Source organism: Cannabis sativa, chromosome 3 (assembly GCF_029168945.1).
Source record: "Cannabis sativa cultivar Pink pepper isolate KNU-18-1 chromosome 3, ASM2916894v1, whole genome shotgun sequence".
Lineage (NCBI taxonomy): Eukaryota > Viridiplantae > Streptophyta > Magnoliopsida > Rosales > Cannabaceae > Cannabis > Cannabis sativa.
In genome coordinates this window covers 61,128,635-61,153,516 of record NC_083603.1, presented here as the reverse complement: position 1 = coordinate 61,153,516, position 24,882 = coordinate 61,128,635, and the positions used below count along the sequence as shown (strand labels likewise).

Genomic DNA, 24,882 nt, shown 5'->3' with positions numbered 1-24,882 from the left:
TTTGAAACTCCGAATTGCGGAATATACAACCCCTCCTAGACTATATGAGAAAAAAAAAAAATTGGAAATCAACAAGTATTGAATTACCTCCTGTTGAGCCATTTTCTTTTAAAAGTACCTATTGTCATATAATCATATTTGATCCTTTCAGAAAAAAAAAAGCACCTATTGATTGTTGACCAATATGTTCGCATTAATGACTAGATCCCCAAAAGTTAAAGCTTCACTTACCAATCAACAATTAATAATAGGAGATTACTAAGAAAAAAAAAAAACAAAGAAAGAAAGGAAAAATAACAGGAGACATAAGATTTGAAAATTTAAACTCCATAAGGACCCTAACCATAATAATGCAATAGAATATAGTAGTATACCATAAGCAAAGCAAATTATTTTGTCACATGAGAGAGTTGCACCTAATCCAACAATAGTATGATTCAAGTCAGTGGTGAGAATGTAAGAAAAATAGAAAATTATTGACACAAAATATAATATTATATGTGCTATGATTATTTCACTAATAAAATATCTTTTTTTTAATAGTAAAAAAAAATCTCAAATTCCCACTATTAGTTTAACTATTGTCATAAAAACATTCACTATAACAGAACAAATTGTAATAATAAAATATAGGTCAAAACACATGGCCCTATTATACTTAAACATAAATCTAAATTCTTAACCATTAAACTATGTTAGCTATTTGAAAAACCAGAGTCAAAATAAACACACAGACTTGAAACAAAGCAACTCGGATCTCTCAAAAAATGCAAAACCCATTGATCTGGGAAGGAATGATTTGGTGTAGGCATAACTTAAGTTTGAAGCTATACAAACATAAATTTATATCTATTAGCAAATAGACATTTAACACGTGTCACTCTCATAATCATTTTTAAATAAGAAAATCTTTGTATATAATTAGTTTTAAACCTTTCCTTAAAAAGATACTTAACTGTTTCAGACATTTGTATTTGTAAAAGGCCCCCAATAAGTTCAAACATTAAATCCCCAGCTAAGTTTAGCTGGACATTTTCAGACGGATCCAGAAAATCTAAGACCGACCCCGTTCACTGGATACTGTATTTGTCATGTATTAAGGAACAATTCAGTGGTACCTGACTGAGATTGCAAGTTAGGGACTAGGAAGAGAAGGAGAATTGTACTGTACAATCACCCTTTATGCAATTTATCTGATCAATTATTTGAATCTCTAGTGTCAAAGTCGATGTGGAATTTTGGTATTTGAGGTTAATTTTCATCTGGGTTACCCTTAGTTTTCTCCATCTCTATTGGGGTTGTTGTAGATTTGATGTGTTATGTGGTCATGATAGTTGATATGAACTATGAAGAAAGCTACTTTAGGATTCAGCTATATGTGCATATAATCCAGTTCTCAAATCTTTCTCATTTGAGGCAATTCTTAGTTTTCTTATTATTTGTTTAAGGTGTTTTTTCTTTTTATTGGAAATTAAAGAACTTAAATTTGTTTGTTGCTGCTGCTGAAATGGTAGTGTGGGAAAACATCTCTTTCTTTTTTTAATTGCTATTCTTTTATGATTCCAATGGTAGTGTTTTTGGTGTTGCTCTGACTTCAGGCCCCTGTAGTGGATTTGTAGAGTAGTACTGATCTGTTTGTCAAACAGAACTATGCTTATAGTTTATTAACTTCAAATTTCCTTATAGATTTACGTTTTTCATCTTTATAAAGACAAAAAAAGAAAGCCATTTGTATTTTCTGTTTTACTTGATCTCAAATCTCTTGACACTTCTTACATTACATCATACTAGCTTGAATTTGTGTGACTCCTGGTGACCTTGAATTAGCTCTTAATAAAGGTTTTTATTCACTTGTTTATTTCTTTTTTTTTTAGTTGTAGTACTTAATTCAGTTTATAAACATGGCAAAGTAGATAAGGTACTTTTTCTAAATTATATCTTCTTATGCTGCAGCCAAACTAGTTGAGCTGGTGGTCGAATTGCCGTCTTAGATTAATCAATGGAATTTTTCCTCTCCTTAGTTGTCTTTCTGATTTCTTTCCCAGCTATTTTTGCCCAAGTGCAAGATACTGCACATTGTAATGTTATAGTAGATGGAACTAGAGCTGCTGCAAAAGTAGATAAAAACTATATTTGTGCCACACTTGATTGGTGGCCTCATGATAAATGTAACTACAACCAATGTCCATGGGGGTATGCCTCCGTAATCAATTTGGTAAGAACTCTTCAATCTTTCATCTACTTCCTCTTTTTATTCTTCCTTATTTTAATCTTTTCATGGTATCAAATGATAAGAATTGCATTTGATGTTGTTAGCTTTTGTGGTTTCCTTTCCTTTTTTCAGAATTTATCCCATCCTATACTTTTCCAGGCAATCAAAGGTTTGTCCACTTACATTTATAAGTGTGTGTTTGAGTGTGTTAGTTTAAAATATACAAACCTTTTTCAATCACTAAAATGTTCTTTTTGACAAATTGAAGTCAAGGGGTTTAGGATCAGTGTTGTGTTATTATATTCTCATTCAATTGGAAACTGGTTGTTGCCTGACAGCCTTCAAGCCTTTGCGGATTAGAGTTGGAGGTTCTTTGCAAGACCGAGTTTTGTATGATGTAGAAAGTTTAAAAGATCCATGCCATCCATTTCAAAAAAGGAAAGGTGGATTGTTTGGATTTTCAAGAGGATGTTTACATTTGAATAGGTGGGATGAGCTGATCCTGTTCTTTAGTAAGACGGGGTAAGATTTAGATTTATGGACATGATTCCACTGAAGTTCTTCGTTTTCCCCTTTATATGTTTATTTTTTTTGAATTCCTTTTCTCTTGTGTTTTCAGAGCCATTGTGACATTTGGCTTGAATGCGCTCCATGGGAGGCACATTATCTACAAGAGTACTTGGGGAGGAGATTGGGATTCTAGCAATGCTTATGATTTTATGAAGTATACTGTCTTAAAGGGTTATCAGATAGATTCATGGGAGTTTGGTATAGAACAAATGGCCAAAATCTTGTTGATTTTGTCTTTCATTGTGCTTTTTTTTTCCTTTCTTCTCTCATGCCTAAGCCACTGTAGGTAATGAGCTGTGTGGAAATGGCGTTGGAGCAAGAGTTTCTCCAGAACAATATGGAAAAGACTTGATTAATCTCAGGAGGATAATCAATGAGTTATACTTGAATTCTGAGATAAAACCTGCACTTATTGCACCTGGAGGCTTTTATGATGAGAAATGGTTCACTAAGCTTCTACAGGTCACAGGTTCAGGTGTAGTGAATATCATTACTCATCACCTCTACAATCTGGGTGCAGGTAGGTCACTTTGCTTCCAAAATCTCTTACCATGTATAGACATAATTGTTATGTTCACATATTCTGTGCTTCTAATTTCACGAGTTCATCTTCCACTTTCATTGTTTATTATTCCCTTTTCGTAAGATGGAACTGAATTTGTATCAACCTCAACTGCAAAATAATTTGTAATAATGAGATGACACAGGAATTGCATCAAATTTACCCAATGAAATATTCTCCTGACCATTAATTTATGAACTTCTCGTTCCACACCTATGACAAGGCAGAACATCTATATCTGTGTGAAATAATCTATATCAGTATAGGTCCTAGCATGGGATTTTTGGGGGGCATGAAACATCTTACCTATCTTAGTGTTCAATTCTTTTTATACCCTGTAACATAAGAAAGGTATGAGTAAACAGTCAGTAGTTGGTCTTAGAATGAGACTCTTAGATATGTACCATATTTGTCTACTTTTGCAAATTTACAACACAACTCTTGTTGTCAGGTGATGATCCCAGACTTGTTAGTAGAATATTGAGTCCCCATTACTTAAACAAGACAGCAACCACATTCATTGATCTTGACCAAAACTTGAAACAGAATGGTGCTTGGGCATCTGCATGGGTTGGAGAGTCTGGAGGGGCCTATAACAGTGGCGGTCGTAATGTTTCTGATACATATATTGACAGTTTTTGGTAATCTTGGCTGTCTCATTGCTCCTTTGATTTTTTAGTTTCACATGGAAGTTCTTTTTATGTTGCTTTTTCTTCATTCTATGTAATTGATCCTTTTCGCGCCTCTTCATTCAACCGTGAACTTAAGGTACTTAGATCAGCTTGGAATGGCAGCTGTGTATAATACTAAAGTGTATTGCAGACAATCACTAATTGGTGGAAACTATGGTCTCCTTGACAAAGACACATTTCTTCCCAACCCCGATTACTACAGGTTAGACTGAGCGTGAACTGTCCATAATCTGATATTCTAACATTTTTACTTGCTTCTATTATCTGAGAGACAGCATCTGGTATTGTTTGTATTTTGGTTTTGAAAGTGCACTTCTATGGAGCCAACTAATGGGAGAGAACGTTCTTTCGGTTAAGACTGATGCATCGCCATTTCTACGCATTTATGCCCATTGTGCCAAAGAAAGAGTAAGTCCTAATCTTTGTTATAGTTTTGTTTGTCATACAAATATAACAAATTCACAAAAAAGTCCATCTGGCTCAATTCTTCTATGGTATATTCACAAATTACTCGTATCATTATCTGATTTTACAAGAGTAACTAGCCGACTAACTAACCAGCAACTGTCATCGGTGTCATTACAGGCCGGGATAACTCTACTTCTGATCAACTTAAGCAACCAGACTGAATTCATTCTGAAAGTTGAAAATGCTTTGAGTGAGTTGGTTACTCCAAAAACTACCATTCACTCACAAAGTTCTTTCACCCGTGGCATCAAGCGAATGGTTTCTTGGGTTGGAAGAGAAACATCAGATGAGCCATTGTACAGAGAAGAATACCTTTTGACACCAGCAAATGGAAAACTGAGAAGCAAAACAATGCATCTGAATGGTACTCCACTGGGGATTACAATAGATGGTAACATCCCAAAACTAGAACCAACGCTTGTTGATGTAAACTCACCACTCTCCATCATTTCTAGGTCCATTAAATTTGTTCTATTGCCTAATTTTGATGCCTCAGCTTGTGCCTAATTTTCTCATGGTATATACCTAAACTCCATTCTCACTATATTGTTTATTTTTATTGCATAATTGTAAGCTTATAAATTCAAAGTGTTGTGAGGAATAAAATAAAATGATACAAAAATTAGTACCCTACATATACATTGTATATGAAAAATTAAAAAATTTAATACATTGGATCTGCTTGTACGTTTCAGTGTCTGATTATTAAATATTGAGGTTATTGTTAATTGTTATAAAGAAAAAAAAAAACTAATAATCATTGATAGATTAACTTGTGCTGTTTGGTAACATTTTTGTTTTATAATTTCTTAATCACAAAATGAAAGTAAAATTTTTATTTTTAAAAATTTTATTTTTGAAAAACAAAAATACATTCTGCAACCACTTTTGTGTTTCAATTTTAAAAATAGAAAATAAAAGTGTGTTCTTTATTTTTATTTTTATTTTTATTTTTTGATTTTATTTAAGTTGAGCCTAGGTCTGAAGTCGGATCGGGTTCGGATCAGAGGCTAGGTTCAGCGGTAGGGCCGTGGGAGGAGATTTGAGTTCAGGTCTAGTCGAAGTTTAAAGTATTGATTAAGAAAAAAAAACTGTTTAAAAAAAATATTGAAAGTAATTTTTTTTTGTTTTTAAAATTTTGATTCTCAATTAAAAAATTGAAAAAAGTGAAAACATTTTTATGAAACATGTTTTTGAAAAATATTTTCACTTTTTCAATTTTAAAAACAGAAAACTGATTAAAAAAGTGTTACCAAACACCACTTTAATTTTCATTTAAAAAAATAAAAAATCATTATAAAAAAAAGCTGGAAGTATTTTATTGAGTATTAATGCTAGACACAATTTTCATTTAATTATATATGGACTATTTAAAAAGTAAAAATTACACAACATATTAAAAAATTATAAAAATTTATTTTTTATGACATAAATAAATAATATTACGGGTTATGGATTTTTTTCTATTTTTTACATTTATATAGGTCTTTTTATGCAATATTTTTGAAAGAAAAAAATGTGGAAATCCCATATTTCTAAAACAATAAATAAATTTGATAAAATTTGTAATAATTAGTTTCGTCGGAAAAGTCACTGGCGCCGAAAAAAGGGACGGTGCCGAAATAGTTATTGTCACTGGAAAGTCATCGAAAAAGTCATCATCGTTGGAAAAGTCACCGAAAAAGTCATCGTCGCCGGAAAATTCACCGTTGTCGAAAAATTCATTGGAAAAGTCACTAGAAGTAAATGTCTCAAATATAAATAAAAATAGAACTAGTTCTATAACATAATGAATAAAAATAAATAACACAAAATAATTCAAACCGGTTATAATTGAAATATAACCAGTTCTGTAACATAATGAATAAAAATAAATAACACAAAATAATTCAAACCAGTTATAATTAAAATAGAATCGGTTCTATAACAGTGTTATAACGAATAAAAATAAATAACATGATTAACCCAAACCTGTTATAACTAAAATAGAACCGTTTCTATAATATAATGAATGAGTATATTTGGAGTAGATATGGTATGAGTGTAATTATTTGGTGGGTTGGAACATGTTGAATGGGTGTTTTTATTTGAGTTATTTTATTTAATTGGTTTTTGTGTGAGGTTTTATCTTAGTTGCTTTACGGAACTAGTTTTTTTGTCTCAAATTTTTAACTAGTTGATAAATATAATCGGTTTCTTTATATTATATTTGAGTTATTGTGTGTTATTATTTGTGTTCATTTATCTTTATTATGGAATCGGTTTGTTATCCACATTCTGTAATCATGACACGTGAATTCTAATCAAGGAAAACCAAAAAGTCATTAGCTACCCTAATCCCTCAATTGATGCTCCAAGAAGATAAAGGCATCAACCTCGCAAAAAGAGTCTCCGTGAAGGGGAGTCCCCGACTGCAAGCCACATGAAAGGTATCCGTGAACCAAAATCCCCCTCCATTCTAGGAGCTAAGGCTATCGATCCCTTCGAGGAGCATGGATTGCCCATAGGGGCCAAGGCATTCTGAAACACGGTGAACCGGGTTATGCTTTTTAACCCACAAAGGCTTCACCCATACGTGTCAAACTACGAACCTAGGGACCAGGGTTTTCTAAGTACGACGTCAGAGGTTGTCTCCCATGACATGCCATCGTGCAAAGCATGCGTGTCCTTGTGTACTAGACCAAATGATCCAACAGCTAGGGATAAGGGAAATTCAAAAGGGAGAAGTCCTAAGGCGACATGCATCTGAGGCTCAGCTCGTACGATCTGACACCCTTAAATGTCATATGGGAAATACGCGACCTACCAATCTGACAGTGGGATTTTGCCCCAACGATGATCCATCTAAGGGATCCCATGCAAAGAAGTCAGCCAATAAATTCCCTAAACAAAGCACAAGGGAGGGGGACCTTCTCTTTTGGATCAAAGACCCATTCTTGATCATCCTGAGCAAACATATTTTTGTAACTCTAGAATATTCCTACTAAGCTTCCTCTTCTTCAAGAGGAACACAGTCGAAAAGAGTTCTAGTCCATTGTATCTCTATTTGTATAAACAGTTGCCGGCCAATGGGCCTAATAAAATGGACTCGTGGACTAAGGATAATTAACGCTCGAACCACGTCAAAATCTTTTATTTGTTATTTTGCTATTAACTCTATTTTCACTTTCTTAAGCTCTAAAAATATTTAGTTGTCGAAAAACTCGGTAAACATTTTGGTGCTTTCATTGAGGGCTGAGGAAAGAAACATGCACGACAGTGCCCGACACAAGCCCGTAAAAAGAAAAGCCTGTGCGAAGAAAAAAGAAGGAAAACCACCTGACTGCTTGTTAAGTTTCCGCCAAACGTCAGGAGGGTCTTGGCCAGAGATATTATTCAGACTAAGGGTCTACACCCTTAGTCGCTCGAAGAAAGTGCAGAAGATGAATGCACGCAGCCTAGAGACACTTACCATGCTCGTGTTTGCCCCTAAAAACCTAGATCTGGCCAGCCAACTCCCTGGCAAGATGATCGGCCATTGGGATCCTCAAGCTCGTGTTCCTCGCCGTCCATTAAAACACGACTATGCAGACACGGAGAGGTGCCAAAGGTATTGGGGTTAGGCAAAGAAACTAAGACCCGATGTGGTTACGAGGACTAACTCAGGGAGGGTCGTCAGGTATAACAACTCAATCCAGCTTGAGACTCTGACGTCGGTGTTGATGTGAGGGCCAAATCTATTGTCCGGCAACTACTTCGCCTGCCTTTGCGCTGGGTTGTGTAGTGGGTCAAAAATTTATCCTATCATGGCGACTGGTGAGAGGAGACCATCAGTATCGTTGGCATCTGTTGGGCCTCCAGTCAGGCCTGGTTATGGTACTGTTGGTTGAGGCAGGCCATTTTTGGCACAGTTCGCTCAGAAGGTTTCTGTTGCCTGGTGTGATTGCAACCCCAGAGTTACATCAGAGAAAGCAACTAGAGAGATTATAAACCAGTTAGGAAGTTCTTACCGAACCACTGCTTATATTATTAGGAGTCCGAGTCTTTGCTTCAGAAGCCATTACCTGCAGTTCACCAGAGGAAATAGGTTGCCCAAGAGATCCTAGGGCTTCCCAGAGCTCGGAAGACGCATGCGCATTACTCTATGTATGGGAAAGATCACTGGGCGTGCATCACGTCTTCAACCCTCCTTCCTGAAATGGAAGGACTACTTGAAGTCTGCTTTACTCCCAATGACTCTTTCACCCTTAAATCTTTTCAAGCGAAGTCTAAGCTTGAATTTGTATGCAACTTCAGCCTTCCTTCACAGAAGTTGAAACTTGCTTCATAAAAATTCAATAGGACTCTCGCATGCACAATTTTTTTCGTGGAAGAAAGATCACTAGGGGTAGGGCACGTCTTTAACCCTCCTTCCCGAAATAGAAGGGCTGCTTGAAGTCTGTCTTACTCCCCGTTGTGCTTTCTCCTTTTGATCTTTTCAAGCGAAGTATAAGCTTGAATATTTATGCAACTTCAGCCTTCCTTCGCGGAAGCCAAAGCTTGCCTCATAAAAATTCAACAGGACTCTTGCATGCACGATGTTTTTCGTGCAAGAAACACCACTGGGGGTAGGGCACTTCTTCAACCCTCCTTCTCGGTATGGAAGGACTGCTTGAAGTCTGTCTTACTCCACGTGATGCTTCCACCCTTTAATTTTTTCAAGCAAAGTCTAAGCTTGAATTTTTATGCAACTTCAGCCTTCCTTAGCAGAAGCCGAAGCTTGCCTCATAAAAATTCAACATGACTCTCGCATGCACGATGTTTTTTATGCAAGAAAGATCACTGGGGTATGGCACGTCTTCAACCCTCCTACCCAGAATGGAAGGCTACTTGAGTTTGTCTTACTCCCCGTGGTGCTTTCTCCTTTTGATCCTTTCAAGCAAAGTCTAAGCTTGAATTTTTATGCAACTTCAGCCTTCCTTCGCAGAAGCCGAAGTTTGCCTCGTAAAAATTCAACACGACTCTCGCATGGACAATGTTTTTTGTGCAAGAAAGATCACTGGGGGTATGGCACGTCTTCAACCCTCCTTTTCGGAATGGAAGGATTGCTTGAAGTCTGTCTTACTCCCCGTGGTGCTTTCTCCTTTTGATCTTTTCAAGCAAAATCTAAGCTTGAATTTTTATGCAACTTTAGCCTTCCTTCGCGAAAGTTGAAGTTTTCCTCGTAAAAATTCAACGTGACTCTCACATGCATGATGTTTTTCGTGCAAGAAAGATCACTAAGGTTATGCCATGTCTTCAACCCTCCTTCCCAGAATGGAAGGACTACTTGAATTCTGTCTTACTCCCCTTGGTACTTTCTCCTTTTGATATTTTCAAGCAAAGTCTAAGCTTGAATTTTTATGCAACTTTAGCCTTCCTTTGCGGAAGCCGAACCTTTCTTCATAAAAATTCAACAAGACTCTCGCATGCATGATGTTTTTCGTGCAAGAAAGATCACTAGAGGTAGGGCACATCTTCAACCCTCCTTCCTAAAATGGAAGGACTGCTTGAAGTCTGTCGTACTCCCCGTGATGCTTTCTCTTTTTGGTCTTTTCAAGCAAAGTCTAAGCTTGAATTTTTATGCAACTTTAGCCTTCCTTCGCGGAAGCTGAAGCTTGCTTCACAAAAATTCAACATGACTCTCGCGCACCTTGTAATGTGTTTCGCTCTGAATTTTGCAAGCAAAGTCAGTGTCTAAATTCCCTGTGCACTTTTTGCCTTTCCTAGTGAAAGCCGAAAGTTTGCCATCACAAAATTCAGGATGACTTTCACTTACTGACATGGACATCAGTGCTGGAAATTGACTACGCAAAGGTCCATGCCCAACTTTCCCTCTAGGAAACCAGAAGCCTGCCATGCCATGAGAGCCTATGCATTCCCCTATGAGACCCATATCCCGGAGGTATCATTTGGGACCAGCAATACAATTGGGTTCTCGCCAACAACCCTACAGTTCTTTCTCATTGAAACTAGAAAGTGGTTGATTACGCTTTCAAGAGACTCCTCTCCAAGTAGTCAAGAGACGCCCCGTTCTTCCCCCTTGGGCGTGGTTCGTCGTGTTTTCACCACTGGGATTTGTACAAGCCCCTTCCCTATGGGTCCGGGAAGAACATTGGTGGTTCCTCGTTGGTGACCTATGTCCCCCAAGTTGTGTCCCAGGATTTTCCTCGTTTCCACGAGGAATTTCCTATTCCCTGGTTTTCGATCGCCTCCTATTCTCATTTCTATGAGATGGTTCTGGCTGATCATTTGGGTTTTTAGGGGGAACCTCAGTTTCCTCGGGTTGCTCATTATTAGGGGGTCCCTCAATTTCCCCAAGTTGTTCTTCTTGAGCATTTTGAGGATCCTCCTGAGTAGTTTCATGCCTCCTAGTTCGTGAGCCACGAGGCCTGCCTCGTGGTCTTCTCACTCCAAGGTCAGGTTGATTTTGAGTATTATTCCCTTGTGCTGCCCTGGTTGCGGCTGCCTCACGCTCCAATTCAGCATTCCACTAGTTTGCCTCCTCTAAGCGTCGCCTGAGATGGCAGTTTTCTAATTCGATGATAGGCATGTACCTTGTAGGATCATAAGAACCATAATCCATGGGTTGAGCACCTCCAAGATTGGGTTCTTCGTCCCTTACTCTAGGGTTTTGGCCATTTCCATGCTGAGTCCTCCTTGAACGTGTGGACCGTATACTAGGGCCACCCTCAGGTTGGGTCCTCCTTGAACGAGTAGTTTGTGTACTAGGGCCACCCTCAGGTTGGGTCCTCCTAGAACGAGTGGTCCGAGTGCTTGGGCCACCCTCAGGTTGGGTTGTCCTGGAACGGGTGGTCCGTTTACATTGTGAGTTGGAAGGCCTCCTAGAGCTCATTGGCTCTTTTCCAGGACGGTGAGGGGTTTCTTCATGTGGTGTGTCAATATTCTCTCCATTGCCAGCCATGAAGAAAATTATTTTTTGTATGTAAGGAGGGTTTTTCTGAGCTTTTTTCACGAACGCTCTCAATGAAAGCATCAAACTATTAACGCCGATTTTCATTAACTATATTTGAGCCAAAATAGTGATAGATTTGCACAGAAAATAAAAGCAGAAAAAGAAAGATATGAACACAAAGGTTTTTACGTAGTTTTGTAGTTAAAATTCTGCATAGTCCACGAGTCAATCTTATTAGATTTTTAATACAACTCTCAGGTTGTTTTTTCTCTAATGATTTTTTCGTTCTTTTTTTAGTGTAACTTGCCTCTATTTATAATTACATAGTAAGACAGTTAATTACATAGTTGAGTGATATCTTAGAATAATTATCCCCTGAAATCGTGGGGTTTGATTACATACCACGTAAAATAAATGTGGTTAATATTTAAAAATCACACAGCTATGGTAGGTCTGCTTTTACCGAGTCAAGGTAAACGTATATTAAATATGTTGTAAACTGTAACGTTCTGAGATGTCTAGCTGGGAACACGGTAACAATAGCCTTGGTAGTGAGCTGGAACCTTTCCCAAGTTTTTCCAAGGTTGATGATGTAAGCCTCGTCATTCCTGCACCTGAAGATATAATGCTCCATCTGAAAATCCCAGTTCTTGGCAACAAGGTGGACTTCAGCAGTCAACATCATTTGTATGTCAGTTTCTATCTAAGAGAGCTGACTCGACAGAGCTCTGAACCCCATTGAAAGGTGTTTGGAGCTGATTAATGAAGGTACCATGAGCGCGCCAACCTATAGCGAGATGGGTGCCTCGCTATTAGTTGTTTGGATTTACCTGAATGTTATACTTAGTCTAAATAAGGTGTATTATACACTAAGTGTCTTACCAGTCTCCATGTCTTGTCTCCTAATGCATAGCGAGGTTGATGCCTCGCCTTGTACATCTAAAGTCGTATGGTTTCTCATTAATGTACGAGGCAATAGTTTGTGTATCTTTATCTTGCATAAGACCTTTTAGTCAGCAAGTTGTAAATATACTCTGTCAATTCCACATTAATGAGTCATTCCATTTTCAAATGTAATTACCGTTACATTCATTGATTCGTATTCTTTCCAATTTGACACGTGTCCTCCTTTGAAATGATAGCCAAATTTTGGGTATAACAGTTGTATATATAATTTAAGGAATCTACATATTTTAACCACTGAAACTCAACGTACAAACAACGTGAAAGGAACATACTCAAAAAGCAATGAAATTAAACAATGTATTTACAACTTTAAAACAACGAACAATGTTATTACTAAATATAAGTAATTTTTCTTCATATTTACAATCTCTTCCTATCAATCCCCCAACTTTATTCAAAATCAACATAATGTGTGATCTCTTATTATTTTACATGTCTTAATGCAAGAGATAAGATAAGTTTTTGTTTTGACATGTAAAATTCTATTCTTTTACTTGTTGAACAACTAGTGTAGTGTATACTAATTTATAACAAACTTTGCAACAACACGAAAATAATTTGATTTTATGTAATATTTTCATGTTGCAAAAAAACAGAAAAAAAAACTTCACAATAATATGAAAACAACTTAATTATTCTTTCGTAGATATTGTGCAGTTTTTATTGCTTTCAACCAAAACAATATCGATTGATGAACAAATAATTATAACAAACACACAAAACAACTCAAAATCAACTACTAATGTCGTTATTTCATCTTTTTTTTTTTTTTTTGAAGAAAAGCGTGCAATATATTAGCATAAATCAGTTAGACCTGTCGGTCATTACAGAAAAGATTGTCGGGCAAGGAGGTCGGAGGCAAAGTACCAAACCTCTGATGGGAAAAGGCCCACTTGGCTACATTATGGGCCGCAAAATTACAAAGTCTACTAACATGTTCATAACTACAACCGATAAAAGAGGGAGAGATTCTATTACAAAAAGAGACGTAGTTCTCAAGCTCCCAAGGGGAATCTTTCCCATTGAGGGAATTGATCACTACCCTCGAATCACTCTCAACAATAATATATTGGAAACCTAGAGTCCTAGCCGCCTCTAAAGCTAAGCAGCACGCCGCCGCTTCCCCGCAGAGAGCATCAGCAAACTCCAGTTTAGAGGTAGTAACCCCGATCACCTTGCCAACATGATCCCTTGCAACCAAAGCTGCACACATGCTATCCAACCCTACTCTGTTGTCGCAGTTCAGCTTCAACCAATCCTGAGGGGGAGGACGCCAAACATCGGACGAGCACAACTTGGGGCAAGGGAGTAAGTAAGCTTGGTGATCTGCAAAAGAAAATTGAATAGTGTCAATGCATTTAAAAATATCAACAAAGCTATTGTTGTGTACCTTATCATTCCGCGTTTGCCAAATCTTATCAATTATTATTGAAGCATACTGGAAAGCCTCCTCAGAATTAATTCCTTTGCTTTTTAGGTCCCATAAGAACTTGACCCGATCCCACATTCTAATACCAGTATCACAAATAGGGTAGATACCCCAAGGGGTTGACCTCCATAAACGAGAGGCGAAGTCACAAGACAGGAAAAGATGCTCCATGGTTTCGACTGCTACTCCACACAACGGGCAACTGTCATCCTCAATAGGAAATTTTCTTGCTATGACCGCACGGACAAGGAGAGCCTTAGAGAGGATACATCACCAAAGAACCTTGAGTCTCTCAGGGATTTTACTATTCCAAAGCTCGTTCCACAAGGCCGGGGCAACCTCACAAGAAATCACTCGATCTGCAGCTTGGGCCCTATAAGCTGATTTGCTAGAAAAGTAACCATTAGATTCCAAGGTCCAGAACCAATTGTCCTCTCCTATGCCTGAAGGATTGCCTCCTTTCAAGATAGCCGAAATAGTCTCATTATCAAACAAGCTGTTAAGCTTTTGGATATCCCATCCCCCATCGGGCAGCAGGAGATTAGCGACTTTTAAATCCTCATTCAGAAAGGGGCCTCTTGGCCGGTGTAAGAAGCCTTTCATATGGGCTATCCAAGGGTCATGCCAAACCTTAGTATCCTTACCATCCATTATTCGCCTACAGGCACCCTTGCGAATAATTGCTCTTGCTTTAGTCACATTCTTCCAAAACCACGAGTCCGAGGCTTTCGGCTTACACTCCAAAAAGTGTCTGCCTTTAAGATATTTAGCTTCCAAAATCCGACAACATAAGGATTGGTTTCCTGTCAGAAGGTTCCACCGCCATTTAGCCAGGAAAGCCTGGTTCATTTCTTTTGATTTCCGGAACCCCAACCCCCCTAAATACTTGGGGAGGCACAGTTTGTCCCATGCTTTCAGGTACAACCCATGATTACCCTTCTCAAAGCCCCACCAGAAGTCACGAACCAAACCGTCAATCTTCGTAGCTAGACGGTTGGAAAGCTTAGTAGTTTGCATAGCATACATAGGAAGAGAAAGGCCTACCGATTTGATAAGTGTCACTCTTCCCGCTTTTGAAAGAGTCTTAGCTTTCCAAACATGTAATTTTGAAGTCAGGTTATCCAGAATGAAGTTAAAATCGAAGTTAAAATCAGCATCCTTTTGTCTCGACCTGAAAAGAGGGAGGCCTAAATACCTGACATTTCCTTCCGGAGATCCAATACCCAACATAGCCTTGATACCTTGTTTCATGCTGTTGGGGGTATTCTTACTAAAGAAAATGGAAGTCTTCATTTTATTCACCTTCTGACCAGACCAGGAGCAAAACTTCTCAAGACAATCCCAATATCCTTTGGCCTCCTCTAGATTGGCTTTACCAACCAGAATGAGGTCATCAGCGAAGAAGATATGGGATATCATAGGGCCCCCCCTACTCATCCTGATGCCACTAATAGATTTCTTAGCTTGGGCATCTTCCAGAAGCCTAGACAAGATGTCCGCCGCCCAAATAAAGAGGTAGGGAGAAAGGGGGTCCCCTTGACGAAGACCACCCGAGGGGATAATCTTTCCAAAGGGGCCTCCATTAATGCAAATGTTGAGGGTGGTGGTAGATATATACTGGGAAACCCAATTCCGAAATTCTGATGGCACCCCAAAGCAATCAATAACATGATCAATAAATCTCCAACTCATCTTATCATAAGCTTTCATGAGGTCAATCTTAATAGCAAACAGACCTTCTCTTCCTCTCTTCCTATTAAACGAGTGGATAATTTCCTGGGCAATCACATTATTATCTTGAATATTCCTCCCAGGCACAAAGGCGGCTTGAGTAGGGCAGATGAGTCTAGGTAACACTGGCTTGATTCTGTTAGCAATAATCTTTGATATTACCTTATAAACCACATTTCAGAGAGAGACTGGTCGATACTGGCTCGGTCTCTTAGGGTTCTGAACCTTAGGGATAAGGACAATATTGGTAGCATTGACACCTTTGTGCATACGTCCTGAGTGGAAAAAATCCAAGACCGCTTCGTAGAAATCATTCTCAACAGATCCCCAATAGTGTTTGAAGAACAATACCGACATTCCATCTGGCCCCGGTGCTTTGTTATTACTCATGGAAAATAGAGTGGCCTTAATTTCCTCGCGTGAGGGTCGTCTAATGAGCTCCAAAGAAAGTCTATCATGGATTAAGTCGTTGCAATTCATCTCAATGTTAGTCTCGAGCCCCGTGAAAATTCCTTGGAAAAATTCCATGAATTCATTGCCTATATCCTGTCTCTTATTGATCCACATATTATTTTTGTTGAGAATGCACTCAATGGCATTTCTTCTCCCTCTGATAGAGGCAGAAAGAAAGAAGAGCTTAGAACACTTGTCACCTTCTTTCAGCCAAGAGACCCTGGCCCTTTGTTTCCAGTACAGGTCCTTCCGAACACGGGCCTCGTTAAGAGAGCTCCGCAAATTTCTTTCAGTCTCCCAATATCTAGAGCCCACTGGGAGCTTTTGAATAAGATCCAGTCTCCTTTCCAGATCACGAATCAGAGTGTCAATTTTTCCAAATTGTGATCTGTTCCAGTGTAAGAGAGCGACTCGAGTAGCCCCAATTTTCTTGAAGATCCGGGCCGGCGCCCATTGGTAACTAACAGACTTCCAAGCAGAGTCCACCACTAGTCGACTCCTTTCATCCCTAGTCCAGGCTTCCTCAAACTTAAAACTCCTTCGAATTGTATCCTCCAAACCCCCAGAGAACAGGCACAGAGGACGGTGATCCGAATTTGAGGTCTGGGAAGAGCAGAGAGCCGCCTTTGGGAAAAGACTAATCCACGCTCCATTCGCTAGCCCTTTATCCAGGGCCGATTTGACGTGGTTGGATCCGAAGCGGTGGTTATCCCAGGTCAGACAGTCTCCCTGGATGGCCAAGTTGACCAGACCCCTTGAATTCACCAAACTGGAAATAACCGGAATGAATTGGTCTCTTCCTTTAGATCCAACTCGTTCAGATTCACTCAGAATAAAGTTCGTGTCACCCAATATGAGCCATGGACCGCCAAATCTATCCCCTATCTTCATACAACTCTCCCAAAAGGATTTATTAGCATGGAAGTAAGGGGGACCATATACACATGACAAAAGCCATGGATGAGCAGGGGATCCGAATAGACAATACCCGAGATATGATTTTGGGAGTAAGCAATGCATTCAAACTCGAAACCTATTTTCCAGGCCAAAATAATACCTCCCGCACTACCAATAGCTGGAACAACAATATGAAAGTAAAAATGTAGCAAGTGAAGTGTACGTACCAAAGAAGTAGCATCTACTTTGAGTTCGGTCAGAAATATGAAATCCGGGGAGCGCAACCGAATCAAGGACTTCAACTCTCGAACTGTAGAGGTCTGCCCTAACCCTCTACAGTTCCAAGCGATTCCTCTCATGGCTCCTGTGGAGGAGTAGTAGCCTCTTCCACAGGGGTATGAGAATGGGCAGACCCAAACGATCCAGAATCATCAACCACAAATGTACCGGCCATCGGCCTTGCTGAGATCACATTTTTTCCTTTTGAGCACCACTCATCCGATTCGAAGAAGTCACTGTTGGATAAGGAGGCATCCTCAGTTGGCTCCTCGTCCACATCATTGGTAGCAATAACCTTGGCATCTGAGTCCCAGGGAAAGTCCCTGACCACCCCTGGATGGTGGCGAGGAAGCTTCCACGGCCGAGAACAAAGAGACGCCGAGGCCCCGTCAAACTTTCTCTTTTTCAAAGGAGTGGTTCTTTCATTAACCTCCGAAGCAGTTGGGACCCCAATGTCACCACCTATGGCTTTAATCTCAAATAAGTCCAGGTTTCCAAACTTCTTGAGCTCATGTAACAGAGTTTCTTGTGCTTGAAAAAAATTGGATAAGGCAAGAGTTTCATCATTATGAAAATTCACTTCTTGGCCACAAGTAGAACTCTCAATGGAAATAGTCTTGTTTGGCCTTTCACAACTAGCAATATTATTATCTTTAAACCCAGGAAGCCCACCCGGCCCATAGGTATCACACGGCCCCTTAACCTTAAGCAAAGGCAGAAAAGTTTTTTGGTTCTCCAAAGTGGGCTCGGTTCCATTAAGAGATAAATTGGATTCATTGCACCTTTTAAAAGGCCCACCAGAAGAAGCTCCTTCTTTAAATTGATCCATTTTTGAAACCGACCCATTAGAAGAGTGAGTCGGCCCAATAGCCCCATCTAAAAAGCTTTTATCTTTCCCACACATCCTTCTTAGGTCAGCAGAATTTGAATTAAAAATAGGCAAGTTTTCAGTCAAGTTTCCATCGACCAGAGTACGACCAAGAGCCGTATTACCCATAACGGAATTTCCTGACATGCGCGAGGTAGGGCGAGCTTTGGGAACCCACAACCTGTTTCGAGCCTGACCTCCTCCCAGCGAGCTACGACCCGTCGCCATCACTGTGCGACTCAGTAACCGAGAAGCAGGGCTCCGTCGAACCGTTCCCTTCACACCAGAAACCATGGCCAACGGTCGACTCCCCACACAAACCGAACCAGTGCCTGCCTGAGCCGCAGACGACGAAGTCGGAGTGAAGGAATTGGCACCCGAGAAGACATCCAGGTATGATGAATCCATAGACAGCCATGGCCCAAACAAAGGGAAAGGAACCCCATTCTCACTTGATACCGTGACTGGAGAAGAAATGGAACAACCTCTTCTTTGATGACCCAATTTGCCACAGTTTTAACAAAAGATCCCCAATTTCTCATATTTGAATTGTACCCACCTTTGGATACCCGATTCCAAAGCAAAATAACAACCTGAAAACAGTGGAAGGTTAACATTGAGGCTAATCAAAACTTTGAGAGACTTATTCCATAGGGCCGGATTGCCTTCGTCCAAATCAACAGTAAGCACTGTGCCAACTTTTGCCCCCAAGATTTTGCCATTAACAATGAGAAATAGTCTCTTGGGAGATTATAAATGTGTATCCAGATTCTCACATGTTCAAACATGTCAAAATGTTCCTTCCTTGGCGCCCATGCTTTCAAGATAAAAGTGTAACCACGTACACACCAAGGACCATGTTCAAGAGCCCAAGTGCAGTTTTTCAGTGCTTAAAAAATCCAACTCCAAACAGTTATGGTTGTTAGCACCATCATTCAAAGCTACCACAGTCACATTAAACTTCCAAACTTTTTCCACAAAGTCAATAATAGTGGCCTCATTAACTACCATTGGGGCCACAACTTTCCCAAGAAGACAAAAGGTGGATAAAGCCTACTGAGAAGAGGCACACAGACTGATCTTGATTGAAGCTTCCTCATAAGAATAACACTTTCCATTAGTAGAGGAGTTGGTGGCATTAACTAAAGCCATTGAAAGCAAACAAAGAAAGGACAAGCTACCAAACAAACCAACCTCACCAAATCCCTCAAACCCTCAACCAACCCCTACCCCACAACCAGGAGTACCCCACAACCAAGACAACAAAAGGAACTAAAGAAAAAGAAACCCAAAGAAAAGGCCAGAGAAACCTATGACCCAAAGCAGAAAATAGACCCAAAACACACTCTACCAAGGGTAATCAACGACACAGCCAACAACCCCAAAAAGAAACTTACACAAGAGGAAGAAAAGAAAGAAGGGATAAGGAAGTTAGCTAGGAGAGAGTGGTAGATGACCATTCTCTTTTCCTATTGATAATTTTATAACACCACTACTACATGATGCTGTATAGAATAATCTTTAAATCTGACAGTTGTTAGTTTACTTGTTTATGAGTTTTTACATAATTTATACAAAATTATGGCTTTTCTCCTTTGTCTCATTAATGAATAGTAAGTATAGCTATTGAAGTTATTATTGCATCAATACATATAAATTTTCTTCATATTTTCAATATCTTCTTGTCACATTCATTGTTTTATTTTTGTTGTTATTATATTGCCTGTACATTTAACTTTTAATTTTAGAATGATAAAAAAAACAACGTAAATGAAACTTAAAAACAACGTGAACGCAACATATTTTTGTATTGAAATTTTAACACACACTCATTGTTCTTATTATATTTCCCAGAAATTCAATGCAGTAGTTTTTTCTTCAGATTTTCGAAAATTATCAAAAAAAAAAATAGTAAAAATATATGTAAATCAACTAAACAACAAAAAATAAGTATCAAAGTTATTAAAAAAACACACAAAACAACATCAATTTTTTTTATTCAAAAAAAATCAAATTTTTTTTTTAAAAAAAGAAAACCCAAAATGTGTGGGTATGAAAATTCAAGGAGACCTCCCTCAATCGCTGATATTCAATTATTCCACTAGATCTCCTCCTTGATTGTTGATCCTTTCTCGTCGGCTTCGTAGAGATCTCCCCACGGTGATCCTGCTGCCATGGCAGAATATCAAAAAAAAAAAAAAAGAACTTCTCGTTGGCGTTAATGGAGATCAGCCCAAAGTTCTTAGTCAGCATTCATGGAGATCACAAAAAGCTTTTACATTGCTTAATTTCAGATCTCCATCACTTGATTGTTTGGTGAAGTATTGCCTACAATGGAAAGCAACTCACTTTATTTTCTCTGTCAAGAAGGAGAAGTTCTTTGGGAAGAAGTCTCTCGTATTTTTTTTAAAAAAACTTTAATTTTTCTAATTTAATTTATTTTTTCTTGGTAATAAAAATGTAAAGTTTGACCCTAATAATGTTTTTTAATGGAAAAACATCATTTTATTAACCATTAAATTCAGCTACCAAAAAAGGTAGCAAATCAACTGGGATAGACCCCAAATTGAAACTGCAATCAGGATAAAATAAAGTAGCTCTAGCAAAGTTATGAGCCACCTTATTAGTTGATCGCCTGATAAAAAAGACAGAAACATGTTGAAGTTCTTTCAATAAAACCTTACAATCATCAACCACTTGACCGAACATGGAAATCATTTCAATTGAACTACGCAAGGCTTGAATAACCACTAAGCAATCGATTTCAAGGATAGCTTGGCAAGGTTGATTTCTCTTGATCCAGCTTAAAGCTTCCTTAACACCCAAGCTTCCACAAAATCTAGTGTAGTCGAGCCATTAAATAGCTTGGTAACTCCTTCAATGAACATCCCTTATGCATTTCGAACCACAAAACCAACCCCAAACTGATTTGTTTCGGCAAATATAGCGTCGTCAATATTAACCTTAATACTATCTCCGTGTGGTGGCTGCCACTGCTCAGCCCCGTCGCCTAAAATAAAACCAGGACTCGGGTAAATAACATTGGAACTATGAGCAGCTAGCCATTGATTAAGGTAAGTTTTAGCCAAAAACACTATACTTTCTGCACTGGACAACTTATTGTTACATACCTTGTCATTTCTTGCATTCTATATTGACCAACAAAGAGCAACCAAACTCTTTTTCTGATCCGAATCAAACACCATAAAGTTCGAAACACACCAGTCCAAGAAAACGACATTTTGTTGCAGCACCATGCCTATTCCCACTCTGTTCCGGTAGAGTTTTGCAGCTGGACAATCAACAAGAAAATGGTAAATTGATTCCTCATGGTTGTTACAAATAGGGCAGATTGTTGCCACATCTACACGTTTTGTTCTTAGTTGAATCATAGTTGGAAGACAACCTTGACATGCCCTCCACACCAGATTTTTCATTTTCAGAGGAAGTTTCAATGCCTAAAATTTCTTCCAAAAAGCTTCAAGTACTGATGTGTCTTGAGTGTTCCACCCATTCATCTCTTGAGCCATTCTATATGCACTTTTCACCGTATAAAAATCGAATATCTCACCAATCCAAGTGAGTTTGTCTCGGCCGTGATCATGTTGCCCAAGAATTCCAAGAATAAGGCTTTGATCTCGCTGTTCAAACAAGTCAGCCACCACGTCTTCATCCCATCCCGACCCATCCATAGCCAACAAATTGCAAACTTTGGCACCAACAAGAGCTGGATGTGAAGATGAAACAAACGAATTCTGTGTATCGGGTAGCCAAGGTTCACTCAAAACTGAGATAGAAGTGTCGTCTCCAACAGTCCAACAAACTCCTTTAAGCACTAATTGACGAGCTTCAAGAACACTACGCCAGACATAACTGGGGTTATTACCAATATCGGCTGTGAAAAAAGAACCCCGTGGATAATACCTTGCCTTAAAGATTCCTGAAACAAGTGTATCAGGTTTTGTAAGAAGCCTCCAACCTTGCTTTCCCAACAGAGCCAAATTAAAAATTCTTAAGTTACAAAAACCCATACCTCCTTTATATTTATGTTTGCAAAGTTTTTTCCAAGACATCCAATGGATACCTTGTTGGGAATATTTTACCAGGATCTAGATTTACTAACAAGTATGTTTAATTAACATCCTAAATATGAATTCTCTAAAACAATGAAATAAACACATAAGGGTTTAAGAAAACCTTACATTGGTTGCAGCAGAATAATATGACTCCTCCCGTTCAAAATCTCTAGCCCTTGATTCCTTTCTGTAGCAGAGCATTATCAAGATCTGAACCTAGATCTCTTTCTCTCCTTCGGGTTTGGTTACCACCGTCTTACTCACTATGATTGAGTACTTGACTTGCTATGTGTAGGCATATCACTCATCACTCAAGGTTCGAATGGTAAAGAACAATGAAGGAGGTTTTGAATCACTAAGGAAGGAACTCTCTCATCTAGGTTGAAGTTTGACAAAGTATCAAGTGTGTATAAGATGAGAGAACCATGTTCCTTTCATAGTGTTTCAACTAGAGCTTACGGTTGAATTATATGACTTAAAAAAAGAATAAAATATTGGGCAAAATTTCCACACTTGGCTGTACACTTTAGTGAGCCAATTACTAGTTACAATTTTGTCACTTTTTCCAACCACTTATTCTTCTTTTTAATAATACCATATTTTTCATTCAAACCTATAAATCCCAAAACTATTTATTTAATAATTATAATTAATTACTAAATAAAATTGTCATTTATGTAATTTATTAATTAGACCATACAAAGTCTCTTAATTAACAAATTGACCCCAAAACTTCTTTTCTTCACAATTAAGCCCTTACTTAGTGAAAATTCTTAAATAAGACATAGTCTAATTTTAGAATTATAATTGATTAATTAAAATCAATTAACTGCGTCTACAAGCAGTATTATCTCAACTAGTGAGGGGACCATGGGCCTATATAACCGAGCTTTCAATAAGTAGATCTAGAATTTATTAAGTAAATTCTCAACTTATTAATTTCGCCTTGCTCCACTATAGATTTGGAATTGAATACACTCTCAATTATATAGAACGCTCTATATGTACCACGATATAGATACGTTATGATTATCCATTGTTATAATCCTAATAGTCAAGGATCCTCTATAGATGATCTACACTGAATAGGGATAAATTTACCGTTCTACCCTTCAATGTATTTTATCATTAAAACACTTAGCTACCTATAAATGATACTTCAGTAAACTAATATAATTACTGAAATGATGCCTCAATCATTTATCTCTATTCAGCCAAGCTCTAAGGAGATCATCGTTTCACTTCTATATACCTATAGAAGCTATAGATTCCATATCTATGATTAGCGCTCCCACTCAGTTGTACTATCATGTTCCCAAAATGTACGTATCACCCAGACCAAAAAGTAGGTTTAACTAACAAATCAAAGAACACAAATAACACTCTTGAGATCGAACCTAACCATGTCAGGATTAAGATCCATATACCTAAGATCAACCATTGATATTGACTTAAAAAGATATAACTGTAAGTTTATGATATCTTATCTAAGATCAATATCGGTCCCTTCCAATGTGTACTCCATACATCCGATCCTGGTAAACTTTGCCAATGCCCTGGAAAGGACATAATACTTATCCAAGGTGTAAGTATACCTATCGCTGATTATCATGCCAGTCTAAATCCAGTGAACTGACAAATCAGGGAATTAAACTTTTGAACATATAATCATGATTTTATTCCACTGTGCTGACGACACTATAATCATGAACAAATACATATGTTCTGGACTTAATAGAATTTATACATTAAACAATCATGAAATAAATCATGTGAACCATGCAACATAAAATGTGATTTCTGATCTTTATTAATTAGTAAATCTGATTATATTGAAATGGGTTTTATTTAGGGCACAAAACCCAACATACCTTTAGGAGAGTTGCTCGAGGATTGCCACCAAAAATTTGACATCAAGCCTTCAATATCTCTTGTAACCTCTTGCGGAATCAAGAATACACTCATAGCATAGCTTGGAAGTGCTTGCGCCGCCGTTTTTATCAAAATCTCCTTGCCCACCCTTGATAGAAACTTTGTACCATAACCAAGAAGTCTATTCTTCACTTTGTTTTTCAAGAAACCCAAAGCAACTGATTTATTTCTCCCCATTGAACTAGGTAATCCCAAATACAAACTACCTTCAGCACCCGTGACCATGCCCAAAATAGAGTTGATTCTATCTTTCATGGAACTCAACGTGTTAGATCTAAAAAATATAGATGATTTGGAAAAATTCACTTTTTGACCCGAGGCAAGTTCAAATTTGAGTAACACTTCTTGGATCCGAAGGGCCTCATCTTCTGTGGCCTTACAGTAAAGATAACTATCATCAGCGAATAGCATGTGAGAGACTCTAAGAGCACCGTTGGCCTCTTTGCATCCATGAAGCCACCCTTTTTGTTCATACTTTCGAAGCAAGGTTGTGAAACATTCAGCACAAAGAATAAAGAGGTACAGTGATAGAGGGTCACCCTGTCTTATACCTCTAGTTGGAATGATTGGGCCAACTTCATTATTACCATGAGTAACACAGTATCTTGCAGACTTAGCACACTTCATAATAAGCTGAATCTAATTTTCAACAAAGCCTAACTCCCGTAACATTGCCTCAAGAAAGTCCCATTCAATACGATCATACACTTTGCTTATATCCAGTTTTAAAGCCATAAAGCCATCCATACCCTTACGCTTCCTCCTAAGGTAATACAAAACCTCAAAAGAAATAAGAATGTTGTCAGAGATCAACCTATTCACCATGACTTTTGT

At 38.3% G+C, this 24,882-nt stretch overlaps 3 protein-coding genes across 4 annotated transcripts; 1 reads left to right on the top strand and 2 right to left on the bottom strand.

Moving 5' to 3' along the window:
* Window positions 1-735: 735 nt before the first annotated feature.
* LOC115709658 (heparanase-like protein 1) lies at window positions 736-5,191 on the top strand. Of its 2 annotated transcripts, none has more exons than XM_030637814.2 (10): window positions 736-1,162; window positions 1,954-2,215; window positions 2,345-2,381; window positions 2,551-2,734; window positions 2,832-2,980; window positions 3,069-3,302; window positions 3,796-3,985; window positions 4,113-4,238; window positions 4,345-4,444; window positions 4,622-5,191. In XM_030637814.2, exons 2-10 carry the CDS (start codon window positions 2,000-2,002, stop codon window positions 5,009-5,011), a joined length of 1,626 nt encoding a protein of 541 aa, XP_030493674.2. In that variant the 5' UTR covers window positions 736-1,162; window positions 1,954-1,999; the 3' UTR covers window positions 5,012-5,191. The 2 variants fall into 2 exon arrangements, with proteins under 2 accessions (XP_030493674.2, XP_030493675.2); XM_030637815.2 differs by having other exon boundaries at window positions 959-1,250.
* A 5,500-nt stretch (window positions 5,192-10,691) lies between these two features.
* Window positions 10,692-11,426, bottom strand: LOC115710584 (uncharacterized). Its single transcript, XM_030638943.2, has 2 exons — window positions 11,059-11,426; window positions 10,692-10,956 (listed from the first exon to the last, which is right to left on the bottom strand). Exons 1-2 carry the CDS (start codon window positions 11,424-11,426, stop codon window positions 10,692-10,694), a joined length of 633 nt encoding a protein of 210 aa, XP_030494803.2.
* A 10,072-nt stretch (window positions 11,427-21,498) lies between these two features.
* LOC115710585 (uncharacterized) lies at window positions 21,499-24,675 on the bottom strand. Its single transcript, XM_030638945.2, has 2 exons — window positions 23,988-24,675; window positions 21,499-22,019 (listed from the first exon to the last, which is right to left on the bottom strand). Exons 1-2 carry the CDS (start codon window positions 24,673-24,675, stop codon window positions 21,499-21,501), a joined length of 1,209 nt encoding a protein of 402 aa, XP_030494805.2.
* Window positions 24,676-24,882: the final 207 nt, after the last annotated feature.